Source organism: Anguilla rostrata, chromosome 12, assembly GCF_018555375.3.
Source record: "Anguilla rostrata isolate EN2019 chromosome 12, ASM1855537v3, whole genome shotgun sequence".
NCBI lineage: Eukaryota > Metazoa > Chordata > Actinopteri > Anguilliformes > Anguillidae > Anguilla > Anguilla rostrata.
The window spans coordinates 6,623,003-6,643,653 of NC_057944.1; the positions used below are offsets into that span (position 1 = coordinate 6,623,003).

Genomic DNA, 20,651 nt, shown 5'->3' on the forward strand with positions numbered 1-20,651 from the left:
TGGCTGAGAGGATGAAGTACTGCTTTTGAAAGCTGAACCCAATACGCGATTCTTTGGTGCAGCTGTGCCCAGTGATGAAGTTCGTTTGGAATTAGACTCTGACTGGGAGAGACCTCTGTATGCGTCCGATCATCTTACATTACAGTGGGCACTTAGCTCATCTGTACCAACACACACCTGTAGCTCCGGAGTACTGCACCAGCACACGCTCTGTGTGTGTGTGTGTGTGTGTGTGTGTGTGTGTGTGTGTGTGTGAGCATGTGTGTGTGTGTGTGTGTGTGTGCTTGTGTGTGCATGTGTGTTTTCCACCCCCGTCCCTCCTCAGTGTTCAGAGTGCTTTAAAGACCGTGCGGCCAGCCTGTTGAAAACGTGCCATCAGCCCTGCCTAGACTCCTCCTCTGGTCCCAAGGCTGCGGTGCGGTCTCGTTTGGTCCGGCTCCATGGTTTTTAAAGCTATTTATGATGGCGGCCATTGCATTTTATCATCTGCGGGAAGGGCCCACTGCACACGTTAAGTGAGATAGATTGCGCGTCTCCTCTGTAACGGAGAGGCCGGGACCGTGAGTGTTGGGACTTAAAAGACATTCAGCCTTTGGCTGCTTGCTCCCCCAGTTCAAACAGCCATTTGCCGTGTTGTGTTAGGGTTGAGCTATTGTCGCGCTAATGGCGTGATAGTGTTGTGGTAGGGCTGCTTCGTTAAGTTGCCTTACTGTTGTGTTAGGGATGTGCAACTGGTGTGTTAGGGTTGCGTTGCGTTTGAGTTTTGTGTGCATTAGCCTTATGTTAGCATTTCTTTAGTGTTATGTTAGGGTTGAGAGGGGGTAGTATTAGTGTTGTGTGAGGAATGTGTTGTGTCAGTATTGCATCACAGTGTGTGTAGTATTGTTTAATTGTTACATTAGGGTTGTATTAGGGTTGCATTAGCGTTGCCATATAGGGTTTGCTAGCGTCGCTGATGCATGAGTGCTGTGTTAGGATTACGTTTGTGTTGTGTCCGCATTGCAGTAGGGTTAGTTTATCGATGCGTTAGGGTTGAGTTATGGTTGTGTCAGCATTCTGTTTGCTTGTATTATGGTTGTGTCAGCATTTTGTTCGGTTGTGCTATGGTTGTGTCAGCGTTCCCTTTGGTTGTGTTACGGTTGTGTCAGCATTCTGTTTTGTTGAGTCACGGTTGTGTCGGTATTCTGTTAGGTCTGGTTATGCTATGGTTGTGTCAGCGCTGTCGTTCTCTCTCCTCAGATGCTGTGACTGCAAGGCCTCTCTGTCACACTGGTACTATGAGAAGGAGGGGCAGCTCTTCTGTAAGAAAGACTATTGGGCGCGCTTCGGAGAGCTCTGCCATGGCTGCTCGGAGCCAATCAGCACGGGCCTCATCATGGTAAGCGCTCAATGCCGAAAACATCACCACAACAGCATGTGTACAAATCTCACCATATACCACTTCCAGACACACCATATACCACTACCAAACACACCACATATATCACTACCAACCACACCACATATATCACTACAAAACACACCACATATATCACTACCAAACACACCACATACCACTACCAAACTCACCACATTCCTCTACCAAACACACCACATACCACTGTCAAACTCACCACATTCCACTACCAAATTCACCGCATTCCACTACCAAACTCACCACATTCCTCTACCAAATTCACCGCATTCCACTGTCAAACTCACCACATTCCACTACCAAACTCACCACATTCCACTACCAAAAACACCACATTCCACTACCAAACTCACCACATACCTCCACCAAACTCACCACATACCACTACCAAACTTACTACATTCCTCTACCAAACACACCACATACCACTGTCAAACTCACCACATTCCACTACCAAACTCACCACCACTTCGGGAACTTTACGAGATGATGCATTTCAAGGGGTATATCCTAATGAGATAAATTTGTGTATATAGTTAGCCGTAGTAGTAGCTCGCATGCGATTTAACCTCTTTACGAGACGTGTGAATAACTGATGGAGTAATTTAGCTGCAGTGACTCAAACGCTACGGAGACTCCCTGTTCAAACTTTGAATCGCGCACGCTCTGTTGGAGCAAAGTGACCATTGCAAAGGTGTTTGACTAGAGACTGCTAGCGTAGCAAATAATCACTATTATTGCAGCCAGTCACCCGACCAGCCTTGCAGTTCGAAAATAATCATGACGTCAAATGACGACAGGATACTAACAAGGAGAGCCTTCCATAATATGGCATAAGAGAGAGACCTACTAAAAAGAAGCAGGTCCATGCCCCCCAGAAGTTCCTCGCAAAATATCAGGAGCAATGGCCGTGCCTCCGCCCCTCAAAACTTCCGCACCATGCATTTTGCACATTGTGCGATTATGATTTTGACATTAGCCACCAAGGAGCTTCAGGTAGTAATTTAGCTAAACCTCTAGTTACAAAGGCCTTCATTCCTAGATAATTTTTCAATTGAATACTTTTTTTTTCATTAGGCCTATATGATGTGTGCCTATATAAGCTGATTCAATTATTTATTAAAATAAAATTTGAAATCATGAACAGAAACTTTATTCATAATTGACAGTGCTTTACATCGCAACATAAGTTTTTTTTTTTTACATTACAACGTAAGTTTCTGTAAATACTTAAAAATGAAAACATATGTTACAATATACAAAATAAATCATTTCCATTTTTATTAAATAATTGAATGCAATTCACTTATGGTTATCTGTTTGTATAAGCACACATATCATATAATGAAATATTAATCATGAAAAAAATTGTTTTAAGCAGGTGTACTCAAACTTTTGACTTGCAAGTATATCACAATATAGCCCAGTGCAGTGCAAGTGATATTTTAGAATCAGGTCAAATTATACGATTTTGCCTGATCACTTCAACAGTCAAAACTAGAGTTATGAAGAAAGGCTTGTGTGTGCGTGCAAAGCGAAGTGGTACATGTGAAAGTATGTGAACTAAGCATCACACTGACTATTGTGGTACTCAAAATATTTTCCTAAGGTTGGCAGGTCTGGGTGTGTGTGAGTCCTTTATTTGAGCCCCGTTTTGAGATGTCTCTGCTTCATTCTGCGGAGCTTCCGTGTGCTTAGGGTCTCATACTGAATGGAGATGTGCTTGTGTGTGCACTCATTACATTATTACATTACAGGCGTTTAGCAGACGCTCTTATCCAGAGCGACTTACACAATTTTTTACATAGCATTTTACATTGTGTCCATTTATACAGCTGCATATATACTGAAGCAATTTCGGTTAAGTACCTTGCTCAAGGGTACAACGGCAGTGTCCTTACCCGGGAATCGAAACTGCGACCTTTCGGTTACAAGCCCAGTTCTTTACCCACTGTGCTACACTCCGTCCTCGTATGTCCTCTCATCTTAACGAGAGCGCGGTCAGTAACAAAACCACGGACGGTTCCGGAAGCCAAAAAAAAAAAAGGCTGGAGAATTAAGTGCTCCCTTTTCTCCATGGCGACGGGTTCCTGTACCGGGACGCGGTCCAGCCGAAGTTAATAAACGCTGCTTTCGGAGTGATTTATGTACTGGGGTGGGCCTGCGGGACGCTGACGCAGCAGTACTGCCAGTGCCCATCCGGAACACTCCGCCCGCCTTACTCTCTCACCCTGTCCGCTCCGGGGGTTGCCACGTTCTGCGCGAACTCCCCTGCTCCCGCTGTCTGACCCGGCGACCGCGTTGAGCTGAATGAGCGCAGCATTTACCGTGTATGAACAGGCCAAACCCGGCTTGCGCTTGTGTTTATCTGACTGGGCGGACATGTTCCGACATCGCTGCAAATCCCCCAGGATTTCCCTGGATTTCCCGGTCTCGCCGTACTTTCTCAGAGCCAGAAGCCCCGGTCGGTGATGGGTGTTTTGAAATGAAGAACTGCGCTGTGGAATTCCCCTATCTGGGCTCTAGTTGGCAAACTGTATGCTGTCCCTGGAGCACATGACCATCACAGCGCATCGAAATAAGTCGCTTTAGTTCCAGTCAACGTGCAATGAAATGAGAATTGAAACCGTGAGAGCTGAGTCCTGAAGGCCGTTGTGGTTTCAAAGCCCCCGACTGTAACTGTTTGCTGCGCTGGGGCACGGAGGGGATTTTTTCGGGCACCGACGGGTGGGCGGAGTAGGAAGCGATGAGGTCACGGAGAACGAGCTGTGACTGCTCGGGGGAGTGAGAGCGTTGGGGATATGGGCTTATGAGGTCAGAGGAGGCATGGCCAGACCTGTGCAGGCTGGTGGTGGGGGGGTGGGGGGGGTTATGAGGTAAGAGGAGGCGTGGCCAGACCTGTGCAGGCCGGTGAGGAGGCTTTGGCTTTTGACAGCTCGGTGTGTGCTGGGCAGAGTGTTGTAGTGATGCTGAGAGACCTAGTTCTGTGGAGCTACTGCTGCTTCAGACTTTGGAGAAAAAATAAGGTGAGATTGTGTGTGTGTGTGTATCCTGTGTGTGTGTGTGTGTGTGTATTCTGTGTGTGTGTGTGTGTGTGTATCCTGTGTGTGTGTGTGTGTGTGTGTATTCTGTATGTATGTATGTGTCTGTGTGTGTTCTATGTGTGTGTGTTCTGTGTGTTTGTGTGTGTTCTATGTGTGTGTATTCTGTGTGTTTGTGTGTATTGTGTGTGTATGTGTGAGTGTGAGCATGTGCGTGTGTGTTTGTGTTTAAACTTTTAACACATTTCAGTCGAATACATCACTGAGCTTTTAAAACACCCATTCAGTCAGTTTTTACTGAAGTTGTGGCAAACAGCAAAACTGGGTGTGCGTTAGAGATTGATATGAAACTGAAGACATATTATGACTTTTGTAAACTAGTGGAATAACATTTTAACTGTTAACATTTGGCTGTTGTTTAAGACAATAAGAAATGTTAAACAGCACGTGGCTGTTTCATTGTATGACTGGTTGGACTGGAACAGAGGGGGGGATTTCGGGGCATGAATTCACTCACCCGTGAGTTTGTGTCTTTGAGTGTGTGTGTGTGTGTGTGTGTGTGTGTGTGTGTGTGTGTGAGAGACTGTGTGTAGCGGGGGAGGGTGTTGTGAGTGTGTGCATGAGTGTGTGTGTGTGTGTGTGTGTGACTGCGTCTGTGTGTGTGTGTGTGACTGCATCTGTGTGTGTGTGTGTGAGCGTGTGTGTGTGTGTGTGTGTGTGTGTGTGTGTGAGCGTGTGTGTGTGTGAGAGAGTGTGTGTGTAGCAGGGGGAGGGTGGTGTGAGTGTGTGCATGAGTGTGTGTGTGTGTGTGTGTGTACATGTCTGAGTGTGTGTGTGTGTGTGTGTGTGGGAGAGTGTGTGTAGCGGGGGTGAGGGTGTTGTGAGTGTGTGCATGAGTGTGTGTGTGTGTGTGTGGTAGGGGGGGTGAGTGTGTGTGTGTGTGTGTGGATGGATGAGTGTGTGTAGCGGGGGGGGGTGTGTGAGTGTGGTGTGTGTGTGTGAGTGTGTGTGGCGGGGGGGGAGGGTGGTGTGAGTGTGTGTGTGTGTGTGTGTGTGTAGCGGGGAGGAGGGTGTGTGAGTGTGTGTGTGTGTGTGTGTGGTGTGTGTGCGGGTGTGAGCGGGGGAGGGTGGTGTGTGTGGGCGTGTGTGTGTGTGTGTGCGCGCGTGGTGGGGGGTGTGAGTGTACTGTGTGACTCGTTCCGTCCGTATGCCTGATTGGGTCTGTGGTGTTCCATGTGTCACAGCCCCTGTCACACATCACTCTAAATACACGGCTTAGGTGAGCTGTGGTTGAGACCCGGTCCACCCGCGAGGGATGTGGTCACTGTGGAGGCCTTGTGCTACATTTTGGGGTGGGTGGGGGGGTGGGGGGTTATGCTCTTCATGTGATGTACAGGACGCTGGTGCAGTCTGGTGATACAAGCCTTCCTCTGTGTAAGGGAAAAAAAAAACATTTGAACTCTCAGCTGGTAATGTCTTTTCGTGGCTCTTTATGAATATGCAAGCAGGGGTCATTTGAGCAGATGTAATTTGGCTCAATAATGTAATGTAAACAAATATTAGCGTAAGGCCAAAGTCAGGGGTAATGTGCCCAATGTTCTGTGGGTTCCCGTACGTTCAAAAGCTCTGATCTTCTCACCATTTCACTTAACAGGAAGCTGGAATGTTTCATCACTTCCTGGCCTGTGGCTCATGGAGATTTAAATTGAGACAAAATCCATTCACTCTTAGGGGCCAGAATTTCCCTCAACGCCCACACAGTTCCATATGTAAATTATGCTGTGATAACGATTGCTGCATTATGATTACAGAAAATATTTTTAAATGTGATAGGTATAACAAAGATGCAATTTTGAATGATAAATTATATTTTCAGTATTTAGTGCACTTATTTGTAGAACATGTACTAGTATTGGTTTAGATGTTTTGCCTGTACTGGCGGTAAATTTGAAAGTGTTGAACTTTGTCTGGCAGGTTGCAGGCGAACAGAAGTATCACCCAGAGTGCTTCACCTGCCTGAACTGCGGAACCTTCATCGGCGATGGAGACACCTACGCTCTGGTGGAGAGGTCCAAGCTCTACTGGTGAGAGACGCAGCCACAAACACACACATACACAGACGCACACCCACACACACGCGCACATACACACTCACACACACACACACACCTACTCACAAACACACACACACGTACACACACACTCACACATGCACACACACACACACACCTACTCACAAACACACACACACATACTCACAAACACACACACGCGTACACACACACTCACACATGCACATAGACACACATACGCACACACACAGACAAGCACATATACACAAACATACACACACACACACAGACATACACACGCACACATACACACACACACACACAGGCACACACTCATGCACACACAGACACACACATGCACACACAGACACACACATGCACACACACACATAAGCACACACACTTACAGATGTGCACAGACACACTCATGAGCACACGCACACACACATGCGTGCTCATGCATTAACTGATTAATATTATCCCTCTCCCCTCCCCTGTCTGTTCTGGTCCTGCTGTAATTCCTCCCATCCTGCAGTGGGCACTGTTACTACCAGACCATCGTGACCCCAGTGAACCTGCCGGACTCCCCGTGCTCCAGGATTCCGCACACGGTGACGCTTGTGTCAATCCCAGCCTCCAGCGAGGGGAGGCGGGGCTTGTCTGTGTCCATCGACAAGGACCACGCCCCCAATGGCCTTCTCCCTGAACATGGCCACACTGTACGCGTGTCTGAGTGAGTTACTGCATACTCCTCTGTGCTACAAACTATAGCACTACACATTCTGTTGTATTACATAAGGTGCAGTGCACTAGATAGTGTGCTACACACTCTACTGCCCTACACACTGTAGCCTCTGTGGCTACACACGGCTACACACTGTATCCTCTATGGTTACACACGGCTACACACTGTAGCCTCTATGGCTACACTAGAGCTAGACACTGTACCCTCTATGGTTACACTAGAGCTACACACTGTATCCTCTATGGCTATACTAGAGCTACACACTGTACCCTCTATGGTTACACTAGAGCTACACACTGTACCCTCTATGGCTACACTAGAGCTACACACTGTACCCTCTATGGCTACACTAGAGCTACACACTGTACCCTCTATGGTTACACTAGAGCTACACACTGTACCCTCTATGGCTACACTACAGCTACACACTGTACCCTCTATGGTTACACTAGAGCTACACACTGTACCCTCTATGGTTACACTAGAGCTCCACACTGTACCCTCTATGGCTACACTACAGCTACACACTGTACCCTCTATGGTTACACTAGAGCTACACACTGTACCCTCTATGGCTACACTACAGCTACACACTGTACCCTCTATGGTTACACTAGAGCTACACACTGTACCCTCTATGGTTACACTAGAGCTCCACACTGTACCCTCTATGGTTACACTAGAGCTACACACTGTACCCTCTATGGTTACACTAGAGCTCCACACTATACCCTCTATGGTTACACTAGACCTACACACTGTACCCTCTATGGCTACACTACAGCTACAGACTGTACCCTCTGTGGTTACACTAGAGCTACACACTGTACCCTCTATGGCTACACTAGAGCTACACACACTGTTCTGCTCTCTATGTCTGCGCATACCGTATCTCATTCTCGGTGTGTTTCAGGGTGGATGCTGACTGCATCAGTCCGGACGTGAGGAACTCCATTCACATAGGGGACCGTATCCTGGAGATCAACGGGACCCCAATCCGGAATGTTCCACTCGATGAGGTAATGGCAGCCACACCCATCTCACACAGCCTGTCCCTGAAAGCGCCTACCTGTCCTTCCAGTGCTGACATCCCTCTGTGTGCCTGTGTGTGTGCGTGTGTGTGTGTGTGTGTCTGTGTGTGTGCGTGTGTGTGTGTGTGTGTGTGTGTGTGTGTGTGTGTGTGTGTGTGTGTGTGTGTGCGTGTGTGTGCAGATTGATCTCCTGATTCAGAGTACCAGCCGGCTACTGCAGTTGACGATCGAGCATGACCCCCACGACCCTGCTGTTTCGGGGGACCAGGTGGATGGACCCAGTCCCCCTCAACCAATCATACGCTCCCCCCACCCCGACATCACCTGCCTCCGCTCTCGAGCCATCACGTAAGAGCTGAGTGATTATTAGGCATATTATTAGGAAGCAAACTGAGATATTGTCTGTATTATAGCTGTATAGAGTAGCTGTAGTATTGATAGCTCTCTGTTTCCTCCTGCTGGTGCAGCTGTAGTATTGATAGCTCTCTGTCTCCCCCTGCTGGTTCAGCTGAAGTATTGATAGCTCTCTGTCTCCCCCTGCAGGCGGAGCTGTAGTATTGATAAGTCTCCAGGGTCCAGTGCCGCCGCCTCCCCGCTGTCCCAGAGGAAGGACATCGGGCGCTCGGAGTCGCTGCGCGTCGTGTCGAGCGACAGGACGCACAGAATCTTCCGTCCCTCTGACCTCATCCACGGCGAAGTGCTGGGAAAAGGCTGCTTCGGACAGGCCATAAAGGTACAGCTCATTTGCCCCACAGCGCAGCCTCTGTTACCCAACAGTCATCTCTCTTACCCAGCACTGCCATCTCTCTTACCCAGCACTGCCGTCTCTCTTACCCAGCACTGCCATCTCTCTTACCCAGCACTGCCGTCTCTCTTACCCAGCACTGCCATCTCTCTTACCCAGCACTGCCATCTCTCTTACCCAGCACTGCCATCTCTCTTACCCAGCACTGCCATCTCTCTTACCCATCACTGCCATCTTTCTTACCCAGCACTGCCATCTGTCTTACCCAGCACTGCCGTCTCTCTTACACAGCACTGCCATCTCTCTTATCCAGCACTGCTGTCTCTCTTACCCAGCACTGCCATCTTTCTTACCCAGCACTGCCAACTCTCTTACCCAGCACTGCCATCTCTATTACCCAGCACTGTCATCTCTCTTACCCAGCACTGCCATCTTTCTTACCCAGCACTGCCAACTCTCTTACCCAGCACTGCCATCTTTCTTACCCAGCACTGCCATCTGTCTTACCCAGCACTGCCGTCTCTCTTACCCAGCACTGCCATCTCTCATACCCAGCAGTGCCATCTCTATTACCCAGCACTGCCAACTCTCATACCCAGCACTGTCATCTCTCTTACCCAGCACTGCCATCTTTCTTACCCAGCACTGCCATCTCTCTTACCCAGCACTTCCATCTCTCTTACCCAGCACTGCCATCTCTTTTACCCAGCACTGCCAACTCTCATACCCAGCACTGTCATCTCTCTTACCCAGCACTGCCATCTCTTTTACCCAGCACTGCCAACTCTTATCCAGCACTGCCAACTCTCTTACCCAGCACTGTCATCTCTCATACCAAGCACTGCCATCTTTCTTACCCAGCACTGCCGTCTCTGCCATCTGTGTTACCCAACACATTAACTTCTTACCCAACACTGACCTAATTTACCCAGCGCGGTCGCCCTGTCTCACGCAGCACTGTTGCCCTGTCTCACGCAGCACTGTTGCCCTCTTCTACCCAGCCTGGGCCCTCTCAGTGTTAGGGCTCAGGTCTCTCTTCCAGCACGGGGCCTTCCTCAAAGCTGGCGACAGGGAGCTTTTCTGTCTCTCTTGCGTTTGTGTTGCTGTTTTGGGCCACCCCCCTGCCATTCTTTCCTCTTGACCTGCTGGTCATTGTCTGGTGGGGGGGTCAGCAAGGGGACACTGAGCTGAATGAAACGTGCTGTTGTTGGAGCGGAAGTCACGGCTGTCATTTCCCTTATGGCCAGAAGATGGCAGCATTCACCAATTGTACAGAACAGTACTTTGAGGTTATAGGACATTGCATTAAAAAAGACAAGTTTAATGTTTATACGGATGTAAGATGTGTGTGGCTCTGAATGAGCTGGAAACTCACTTGGAGTGGGCACTAACGAGATCAGATGTTTTGTGAGTATTAACGAGTGAAAGTGGACGTAACGTAAACATGAAGGCATGGTTTGGCCCGGTGGAGTTCTGGTTCCGTCAGTGGAACGGGGTTTTGTTGCTGCTGTCGGATGATGACATCACGCCTCTGTGTGGTCAGGTGACTCATCGGGAGACCGGCGAGGTGATGGTGATGAAGGAGCTGATCCGGTTCGACGAGGAGACCCAGAGACTGTTCCTGAAGGAGGCAAGTCTGACACAATCACAGTAATCCCTCTGATGTCTGACTAAGTTATCTCTTATAATCTCTGTATCCTGTGATATTTTATGCAGTATCTCTGTATCCAATCATCTTGTATCTCTAACCAGTCGTATCTCGTCTGGTGTTGCTCTAACCAATCGACTGTTCTCTGATGTCCCTCTAAACCATTCTTTTCTCTTGTAATATCTTTCTTTCTAATCTTCTGTCCTCTTAAATATCTTTATCCTGTCGCCGCACTTGTAGTCTGTTGTTATGTTTGGAACAGTGGTTGGGGTGAGTGGTTAAACCGTAGGTAAGGAGTGAGAGCTGATGGCCGTTGGAGTGTGTTACTGACAGGGACACTGCTCTCTCTCAGGCAAAGGTGGTACACAGGAACACTCCCTTCCTCAGGCTTCTCAACAAACCTGTTTGGCTTCAACTGATTCATTAGGAAATGTCATTTCCTCATTCAGATTAATATGTGGCATTGCATCTTTGATGCAGGGATGAGTTTTTCACGTTACATTGGTCACGCCTGTGTGTGTGTGTGTGTGTGTGTGTGTGATTGTGTTGTGCGTGTGCGTGTGTGTGTGTGTGTGTTTGTGTGAGAGAGAGAGAGATTACATGTGTGTGTGTGGGTGCATGTGTGTGTGTGAGAGAGAGAGAGATTATGTGTGTGTGTGTGTGTGTGTGTGTGTGAGGGAGGTATGGCTTGTTAAAGAACCTGAAATGTCCTCTCTGTGCTCTGGAATGTTCTGTGCTGTGAAAGAATGCAAACACTGCAGCAGGAAGCACCTGTGCCACGCCCATCTGCCACGCCCCAGAGCTCCAGGATGGGGCAGCAGGGCAGGGCTCATTATAATGCTAATTATGTTTCTTTATGGCTGTGATGACAGCTGTGTTAACTGGTTAATGGCTAGCAGTAAATTTGTCATTTTCTTGGATGTCTGATTAATTACACCCAATTAGATATGTGACAGTCTCTTGTATACGTTTCATTTTGAACTATAGATCATGTTTGCATATACTATATTTTGGTAAAAACATTCTATATTTGAACAGTGAAAATTCAATAATAGTTTAAATGTTTGAAACTATGAAATTTTGCCTACCTCAGACCCAGTAGAGAAGATGTCTTTCCACAAATTTCTGCTGAAAATCTTCTTTCATGCTCTGAAGGGGTTTTAAAGAAATTAGGTGTTGAACCGTGGTGTGCAATCGTTTCTTTTGTTTAAAAAATTAGGATTGCGTCGGATTGGATTTTTAAACCGTCCCTATAACACAATGAACATTTATCTAAGAAAAGCAACAATGAGAATTCCAAAGCATAAAGTAATCATCATAAAGCAGACAAACGTTCATAATATTGTCGTGTAAATCGGGTGTGGTGCATGCATTTCCAGCACCACAGTGACTTGCAGAACGTAAGCCTTGTTAAGTTTACCAGCACTGCAGTAATCTGAATGGGTGAACCTGTTACCTGCTGAATTGGCTTTAACCTGTTAACCTGCCTCCCCAGGTGAAGGTGATGCGTTGTCTGGATCACCCCAACGTCCTGAGGTTCATCGGGGTGCTCTACAAGGACAAGAGGCTCAACTTCATCACTGAGTACATCAGAGGCGGAACGCTACGCGACATCATCAAAAACATGGTGTGTGTGTCTGTGTCTGTGTGTCTGTGTGTGTGTGTGTGTGTGTGTGTGTGTGTGCGTGTGTGTGTGTGTGTGTGTGTGTGTGCGTGCGTGTGTGTACGTGCGTGCGTGTCTGTGTCTGTGTGTGTCTGTGTGTGTGTGCGTGTGTGTGTGTGTGTGTCTGTGTGTGTGTGTTTGTTTGTGCTAGTCTTTGCACCTGTGTGTAATGTGTTTGTGTGAGTCTGTGCACGTATGTCTTTGTATGCGTCTGTTTAGAGAGTGCAAGAGAATAAATGCTATGAAGAAGCAAAATACCCTGCTAACTCATTTGGTTTTGGCATATTTTCAGTCAAAAGGATATTTGAACATTGCGTATTTCCCGGTGTAGTTAGGAGGTGATATAACGCAGTACATAACACATAAAGTTACAACCCTTCCATTATCTACTTAACAAAAAAAAAATCAATAGGCATTTAATATCCTGAAACGGAAAAGTACTTGCCCCCCTGGCCTCAGTTAATGCTAAAACCATCTTTTGTACTAGCTAAATATTTCCTGTATGTGTTGAACAGGCTGTCACATTGCCTGGGGGAAGGTCAAGACCATCCTGTGCTGTCTCAGCTCTGTCAGTCTTTCACTGCTGTTTGACTCTCAGCTGTGCAGTGTGTTGTGCTGCAGAATGCCCAAAACCATCACCTTTTCTGACACCATGTTTCAATATGTCAGGGGGTACTTAAGCAGTGGGGTTCGTCCATGCTAACCTTTCTATTGAGTTCAATGGGACAGGGAGCTAGGAGGCACCCCACTCTTGAATTACCCCATGACATATAATGTATTTGCATGTATGTGTTCTAGTGTTTTTGCTGACTGGGCTTGGTTCTGTTTTTTATGTTATTTTTTTTAAACAGGACAGTATGTATCCATGGAAACAGAGAGTGAGTTTTGCCAAGGACATCGCCTCCGGGATGGTGAGTGAGGCGCCGCCGAGCTTACGCTGCCCCTTGTGGCCGAGCGCAGCCACTGCGCGGAGTCACGCCCCTCGCGGATTAGTGCCGCAGTGCCCACAGTGGGCTCCTGACAGGGCGGCGAGCTCTCGAACGGCGAGCGTTCAGATCCGTACGGGGCCCAGATCATGGCCTTCGGTCGGAGAGGGGGAGGGAGAGAGAAAGGAGGGAAGGAAAGGAAGAAAGCGAAGCCGACGCCGCTCTGTCTGATCCTGTTCTCTTTTCCGTCTTTCAGGCGTACCTGCATTCCATGAACGTAATCCACCGTGATCTGAATTCACACAACTGTCTTGTGCGAGAGGCAAGTATCGGGGTGTGATAGAGACCTGCTTCATTCTCTGGGGTTTAGTCAGCGCACCTGTCTTTCCAGGTGACGGGTAGTTTGACGTTTGCGTTGACGGAGCTGCGCAATCGCAGACTGCGGCCACAGTCAGGCCTTTGTCACTGCGCAGGTTTGGGTCCTGCAGTGGAATTTTTACCCACGATTCACAAATGACTGACCGTGCGGACGGAGAGGGGGAGGGGCTGACTGTGAGGTCAGAAGTGGGAGGGGCTTACTGTGAGGTCAGAGGTGGGAGGAGGGACTGACAGAGGGGTCAGAGGTTGCATGGGCTGACTGCGAGGATGGAGATGGGAGGGACTGACCGTGAGGACAGAGGTGGGAGGAGCTGACTGTGAGACTGGAGGTCGGATAGGCTGACTGTGAGGTTGAAGGTGGGAGGAGGGGCTGACTGTGAGGTCAGAGGTGGGAGGACGGGCTGACTGTGAGGTCAGAGGTGGGAGGGGCTAACTGTGAGACTGGAGGTCGGATAGGCTGACTGTGAGGTTGAAGGTGGGAGGGGCTGACTGTGAGGTCAGAGGTGGGAGGGTACTGGGGCGAAGTGGAGGTCTGCATGACATCAGAGGTGGGAGGACGGGCTGACTGTGAGGTTGAAGGTGGGAGGGGCTGACTGTGAGGTCAGAGGTGGGAGGAGGGGCTGACTGTGAGGTCAGAGGTGGGAGGGGCTAACTGTGAGGCCAGAAGTGGGAGGGTCTGACTGTGACGTCAGAGGTGGGAGGAGGGGCTGACTGTGATGTCAGAGGTGGGAGGGGCTAACTGTGAGGCCAGAAGTGGGAGGGTCTGACTCTGTGTCTCTGTGCAGGATGACAGCGTGGTGGTGGCGGATTTTGGGCTGGCGCGCCTCATGGTGGAGGACAAGGCCCAGGAGACGCAGTCCGGGGCAAAGCTTTCGCGGCCGAAGCGTCCGGACCGCAGGAAGAGGTACACGGTGGTGGGGAACCCCTACTGGATGGCCCCCGAAATGATCCACGGTGAGCAGCCAATGAGCTTGAAGACCTCAGAACTGGTGGGCGGAGAGCGGGAGGAATTTAGGGGTGCGAGGTGGGAGGAGTCCCGGGCAGTGGAGTCGGTGGAGTTTAGGGGTCTGCATCTCAAGATTTGCATCCCTGTTGCATCATTTTCCGCGTGCCCTGAATCGGAGCGATTTATCCCTGCATCCCAGTTTAGCACTGTCTCCAGGCACCTCACGTGCACACAGGTATTACTGAAGGCTATGCAGATGCTCGTCTCTGTTTTCTCACCATTGAAAGTTCTGTTCCTCTTCCGTTGACGCTAACACATCCATGCACGTTCTGAGAATTCTTTAAAGAGCGCAAAGAAATGAAATACTATGGCAAAGGAGGTTTGGAGGCACCAGAAATTCCTGTTATTAACCATAATATCCTGTAGTTAATAAGAAGGGAGGATGTTGGGATTACAAGAGTTTACCATTGGGTTAGTCTATAGTAATAATTTGTGATGTGTGTTTCAGCTGTGATACCTGAACTGAGCCCTAATGGCGGTGCTCAGCTCACGTATGTTTTAGCTATGACAGCTGTAGCAGAGCCATAATGGTGGTGCTCAGCTCACGTATGTTTTAGCTATGACAGCTGTAGCTGAGCCGTAATGGCGGTGCTCAGCTCATGTATGTTTCAGCTATGAGAGCTTTAGCTGAGCCATAATGGCGGTGCTCTGTGTGAAGCTGGTTTTCTCTTTCCTGCCTTAGGGAGGAGCTACGATGAGAGAGTGGACATTTTCTCCTTCGGCATCATGCTGTGTGAGGTGAGTGCTTCGGAGCAGGGCCGGGGCGAGGCCAGGCGAGGGGGGAATAATCAGTGTTAAAGTTTAAAATAACTTTTTTTCCCATCCGAGATGTCATGGAATTTTATTTGATGGCAGACACAGGCACAGATGTGGGGCCCATTAGCTGGGTTTCCAGTGCGTTTGCTCGAATGAGGCAGTAAAAGTGAAATAACAGGGTGGATTGAGCAGTAGCTCATTACTGAGGGATATGCTGGGCAGCTGAGGAGTGAGCTGGCTGTATGTAGGCTGGTTTTGTGTAGGCTGGCTATATGTAGGCTGGTTGTTTGTAGGCTGTAGGCTGGCTGTATGTAGGCTGGTTGTTTGTAGGCTGTAAGCTGGCTGTATATAGGCTGGTTGTTTGTAGGCTATAGGCTGGCTGTATATAGGCTGGTTGTGTGTAGGCTGGTTGTATGTAGGCTGGTTGTGTTTAGGCTGGTTGTATGTAGGCTGGCTGTATATGGGCTGGTTGTTTGTAGGCTGCAGGCTGGCTGTATATAGGCTGGTTGTAGGCTGTAGGCTGGCTGTATATAGGCTGGTTGTAGGCTGTAGGCTGGCTGTATATAGGCTGGTTGTGTGTAGGCTGTCTGTACGTAGGCTGTCTGTACTGTATGTAGACTGGCTGTATGTAGGTTTGTTGTATGTTGGCTGTTGTATGTGGGCTAGCTGTCTGTAGGCTGGCTGTATGTTGGTTGTCTGTCTGTAGGTTGGTTGTATGTAGACCGGTTGTCTGTAGGCTGTCTGTGACAGGAAGCTGCTTGCATGCCTGCTCACGCCACACTATTTCCCTGTCCTTCTCTTGCAGATTATTGGTCGAGTGAATGCGGACCCTGACTACCTTCCCCGCGCCAGGGACTTTGGGCTGAACGTGAGGGGCTTCTTGGATCATTACTGCCCCCCGGACTGCCCCCCATCCTTCTTCCCCATAGCGGCCTTGTGTTGTGACCTGGATGCAGAGAAGCGGTGAGGCGCCCCCTGGTGGCAGCTTTCCAGCCAGAATCCGCATGGAATATTGTTATCGTTTACTCCCAGTGTCGGACTATACACATGTTAATATCTGTTTAATTTCACTCTGTTGCATTGTGGGAATTTTGTTTCTTCGTTTGTGTATTGGTGTGCCCATGCGGTCTGGCAGATACTGACACCTGATTGGTTGTGTCCCTTGCAGCCCCTCCTTCCTCAAGCTGGAGGAGTGGTTTGAGAACCTGAAGATGCACCTAGACATCAGGCTCCCGCTGGTCTCTGAGCTGGACCACATCCAGCAGGCATTCTGGGAGAAGCACGCTCGCCCGGAGAACGGGCTGCACGCTCACCCAGAGCAGCCCGAGTGAGCCCAGCTCCGCCCAAGAGGACCCCAGGGGCTCCAGTGGACTGGCGTGGGTGGGGGTGGGGGTGGGGGAGGCAGCATGTGATCCTGACAGGAGAGCTGTAGTTACATGCTCCTGCCACATGGGGCACTGTGGTGGACTGAGGAAGCTGTGCCGTGTGTAATCATTTCCTCCTCCCGTCAAAGCCAGAATGTCTTGAGTGGTTCTGCTGCTGAATGTGAGGTCTCTGTTGCGCCGCCATTTTGTTTTTGTTTTTTTAAACTGAGGCTTGAAACCAAACACCATCCCCTTGCAGGTCCGGCACTTAAAGACTTATTATTCTCATAATAGCATATCATGTCTAATGTTTTCATACCGTCCTGGAATTCAGTCCTCAGATAACACTCAGTTGAAAGAGGGCTTTTCCTCCCTCATAGAAGTGAGTGTCCAGAACTCATAACATTGTTTTATTTATTTATGCTTGGGGGGGAAAAACATGTGAAAATGTGAGATTGTGAAATCTGCCAGACTAATTATGTGTACATTACCCTAAGTCTGTTTGATTTGTGTGTGTGTGTGTGTGTGTGTGTGTGTGTGAGACACTGAGATAATTACTTGTACTGTAGTGTTACTCTGGCAATTCCTCAATCTACGTAATTTCTTGATTTTATTTTTTGTGTTGAGTGTAAAGCCCACCTTAAGTGTTCAAATCACGTTGTATAGCTTACAATATCATGTGTTGTAAATGTTTTAAATTATGTGTATGTACAGAAATATTTTATATACTGATGCTACATCGCCATATTTTAGTAACCGCCAGGTTGAAACTGTCTGTGGCAGTGAACAGGGTGGGGGTGCATCCAAGCAGGGCATGGTCGGTCACCGTGCGGTTTAGTGGGGCGTGGTCTGTAACCATGCGGTTTAGTGGGGCGTGGTCTGTCACCGTGCGGTTGAGTGGGTGGTTTAACCGTGTTGTTTTAGTGGGGCGTGTCTGTAACCGTGCGGTTTATGGGGCTGGTCGGTCACCGTGCGGTTTAGTGGGGCGTGGTCTGTAACCGTGCGGTTTAGTGGGGCGTGGTCGGTAACCGTGCGGTTTAGTGGGGCGTGGTCTGTAACCGTGCGGTTTAGTGGGGCGTGGTCTGTAACCGTGCGGTTTAGTGGGGCGTGGTCTGTAACCGTGCAGTTTAGTGGGGCGTGGTCTGTAACCGTGCGGTTTAGTGGGGCGTGGTCGGTAACCGTGCAGTTTAGTGGGGCGTGGTCTGTAACCGCAAGCAGGTCCATGTACTCACAAGCGCCTGCATGTTTGCACCAATACAGGGCTTCAGCAGCAAGGAAAACAGACACCCCTTTATCTGTACCGCAATCATAATAATAATAGTTAATGCTGTTACGAGTGCATTTTGAGTTTGAGTGATAGGAGTCCTAGGTGCCTATTTAGAATGGGACGGGGGGCAGGAGACACCCCCACTCTGAAATCTGATTGTGTTCCACCCTGGGCCTTCCTGCTCACTGTGAGCATGTGCGTAAATGGCGTCACTAAGGACGTGTTGATGTCGGCCCGTACCGAAACCCCAACCGGTTCTGACCGGCTGCTCAGTGTCATGGATGGTCACTGGCCTGCTTCGGACCGGGCCCTTCTGTTAAACCCAGTACTGCCTGTGATTTAATCGCAAATGCAGAACCTTGGTGGAAAAAGCAGACAGACCACATAGACCAGTTTAAAGGATAAAAATAATCTCATTGAATCTTCCTCAAATGGAACCAGTGTAATCTTTTTATATAGATTTTCCTCTAATATAATTTGCACTATATTTTCTCAGCAGCCAGCCCTGAGGTCTATGCTTATTTTCTCTGGTGTAAAATAAGCATGAGTTCTAATGTCAACAGGCCCTATTGGAGCTGCCCTCTGGGTAATGAGCAAAGCAGAGTCAGGGTCTTTCTGTGAGCACAGGGAGGTCTCTCTGAGCAGAGGGAGGTCTCACTGTAGTAACTCATAGATCAAAGATGAGAAACCCACTGTTTGCTTCTGTTAGTTGATTTCCATTACATGAGTAAACAAAAACTATGTGAGCTTCAGTTTACAGTGTGAGTACATGGGTATACTGGAGAACTCTGTCTAATGTACAGTGCATGTAGTTTGACCTTTTCTGCGCTTTCTGGATACAGAATTCACTACGATGCTGTATAATGTTCGCTGGTGATACTCAGGAAGGTGTGCCCTGTGGCTAGAAGAGCAGCTTCTCTATTGTGTCTCAGGAGTTTGAGGGTCTCGGCGCATGGTGTTTGGTGCTTTGACTAAAGTTTAGCGTATTAAATATTTAATTTTATTTGCCACATAAATGCCCCCCGGTTTTGCTGCCTTGCTAACGATCCTTTCAGTCACAGCCGATGTGTCACGAGCCTGTTCACGCGCCGAACTCACGACACACAATGAAAGCCCCGTTCGCGCTCCTCGTTCAGAACGCACTTGAAGTACTCTTTTAACACTGGAAACCCGAATGTTCTGCTCAGGTAACAATGTACTGGAGTCGTGGTGTTTGTAGTGAAGCCATGCTATCGCAGGAGGGCAGTAGTCCCACTGTGTCGACCATTACCATTTCACGCGCAAAGACGCAATCGAGGGGTTTTATGTACTTCTTGGAGGGAGTCGGACAAGGCATGGTGTTTGCGTGAATGTCTCCAGGAAACTGCTAATTCTTATTTTCAAAGGATCCTTACCTCCAACATTGCTGTGCCTTTGTTTTAAGCTAGTCTTGCCAACGACTTGTAGCATGTTTATCAAAAATGATTTTGTATAATAAATGTATGCCTAAATATATTTTATATCATCACTGATATCCTGTTTTATTATATACTCCCCGGGCCATATTTTCCATATATCCATTGTCTTCATTTAAATGTGGGGATTGTGTTTTTTTTTTCTTCTTCTTGTATATTTATTTTTTTTACACAAGCTGTGAAAACAAGTGTGCACTTTATTTAAGGATTTGAATCCGAGGAGAGGACTGTATCTCACTACAGCTGGAATTAAATGACCTCTCCTTAAAAACATCTGTCTGCTTGTCTTTATATATATATATATTAAACTATTTTCTTTAAAGATTTATCTTTTTTTTCTTTTATTTATTTAATTTAATTTATTTCATGTTTTAGAATAAATTTTGTCCAGACGATCCCACATTTTTCTTGTAATGGATTGCATAGTATTTACTCCTTTACGAAGCCATATGGAAAAAAAAAAATTCGTAAAGCCGATTATGAAATTATTTCAATTTTTTTCTCGCTCTAGCTCCTGTCTTGTTCCGGCTGTGATAACTGACAGCTTTACGGGTGTCCGCCAGAAGGGAGGCATGAGTGAAGCTGTATTTTGGGAGGAATTTATAGAATGTTTTTTTTCGCCCCCTTTGCGGTTTGAACTTGCAAGGCAGCAGGATATTTGGTTCGTTATCCTGCGGTCTGGGAAAAAAGTAAGGAGAATCGTTTCATGCGTAAAGCTGCAACCGTTCCTGTGCAAACCCGGACGAAGAAATGTACCGTTTAATGTAAGAATTCGTTTATGATGTATATTCTACTGTACCCTTAAGGGGACAATGCGTTTTATCGTAACAGGAGTCTGCTTCAGCTAATTTGCACCTTTTATGACGTAAACGTATTTTACAAACACACAATGTGTTACCCTCGTTCAGTGTTTTTTTAGTGTAAACCTGCCATCTTGGTCATGAAAGGAAGGTTTATTTATCACACGTCACTGTGACTCCCATGTGCGACTGTTTTCATTCCTCTCGCAGCGCTGGCTGCACCTCATGACGTCACAGGAGTCTGGCTCGCGCTGTGTTAAATTTAAAGGGTTCCAGAAGCGTTTCTGCAGTCAGTCGGTACTGTGGCGCTAGGTCCGGAGAGACGCGGTGCAGGAGCGGGG

At 48.1% G+C, this 20,651-nt stretch overlaps 1 protein-coding gene across 1 annotated transcript in view; it reads left to right on the top strand.

Annotated features, from left to right (window-relative positions):
• Positions 1 to 19,781, top strand: part of LOC135235617 (LIM domain kinase 1-like) — a 40,111-nt gene extending 20,330 nt beyond the window's left edge. Inside the window, exons 3-17 of the mRNA XM_064301289.1 lie at positions 1,240 to 1,378; positions 6,430 to 6,539; positions 7,063 to 7,260; positions 8,186 to 8,291; positions 8,485 to 8,651; positions 8,847 to 9,036; positions 10,592 to 10,678; positions 12,192 to 12,323; positions 13,211 to 13,270; positions 13,542 to 13,607; positions 14,449 to 14,617; positions 15,352 to 15,407; positions 16,231 to 16,388; positions 16,594 to 17,701; positions 18,111 to 19,781. Coding sequence (XP_064157359.1) covers positions 1,240 to 1,378; positions 6,430 to 6,539; positions 7,063 to 7,260; positions 8,186 to 8,291; positions 8,485 to 8,651; positions 8,847 to 9,036; positions 10,592 to 10,678; positions 12,192 to 12,323; positions 13,211 to 13,270; positions 13,542 to 13,607; positions 14,449 to 14,617; positions 15,352 to 15,407; positions 16,231 to 16,388; positions 16,594 to 16,756 — 1,801 coding nt within the window. The 3' untranslated portion in view covers positions 16,757 to 17,701; positions 18,111 to 19,781. The remainder of the gene's footprint in view (positions 1 to 1,239; positions 1,379 to 6,429; positions 6,540 to 7,062; positions 7,261 to 8,185; positions 8,292 to 8,484; positions 8,652 to 8,846; positions 9,037 to 10,591; positions 10,679 to 12,191; positions 12,324 to 13,210; positions 13,271 to 13,541; positions 13,608 to 14,448; positions 14,618 to 15,351; positions 15,408 to 16,230; positions 16,389 to 16,593; positions 17,702 to 18,110) is intronic.
• The last annotated feature ends 870 nt before the right edge of the window (positions 19,782 to 20,651 follow it).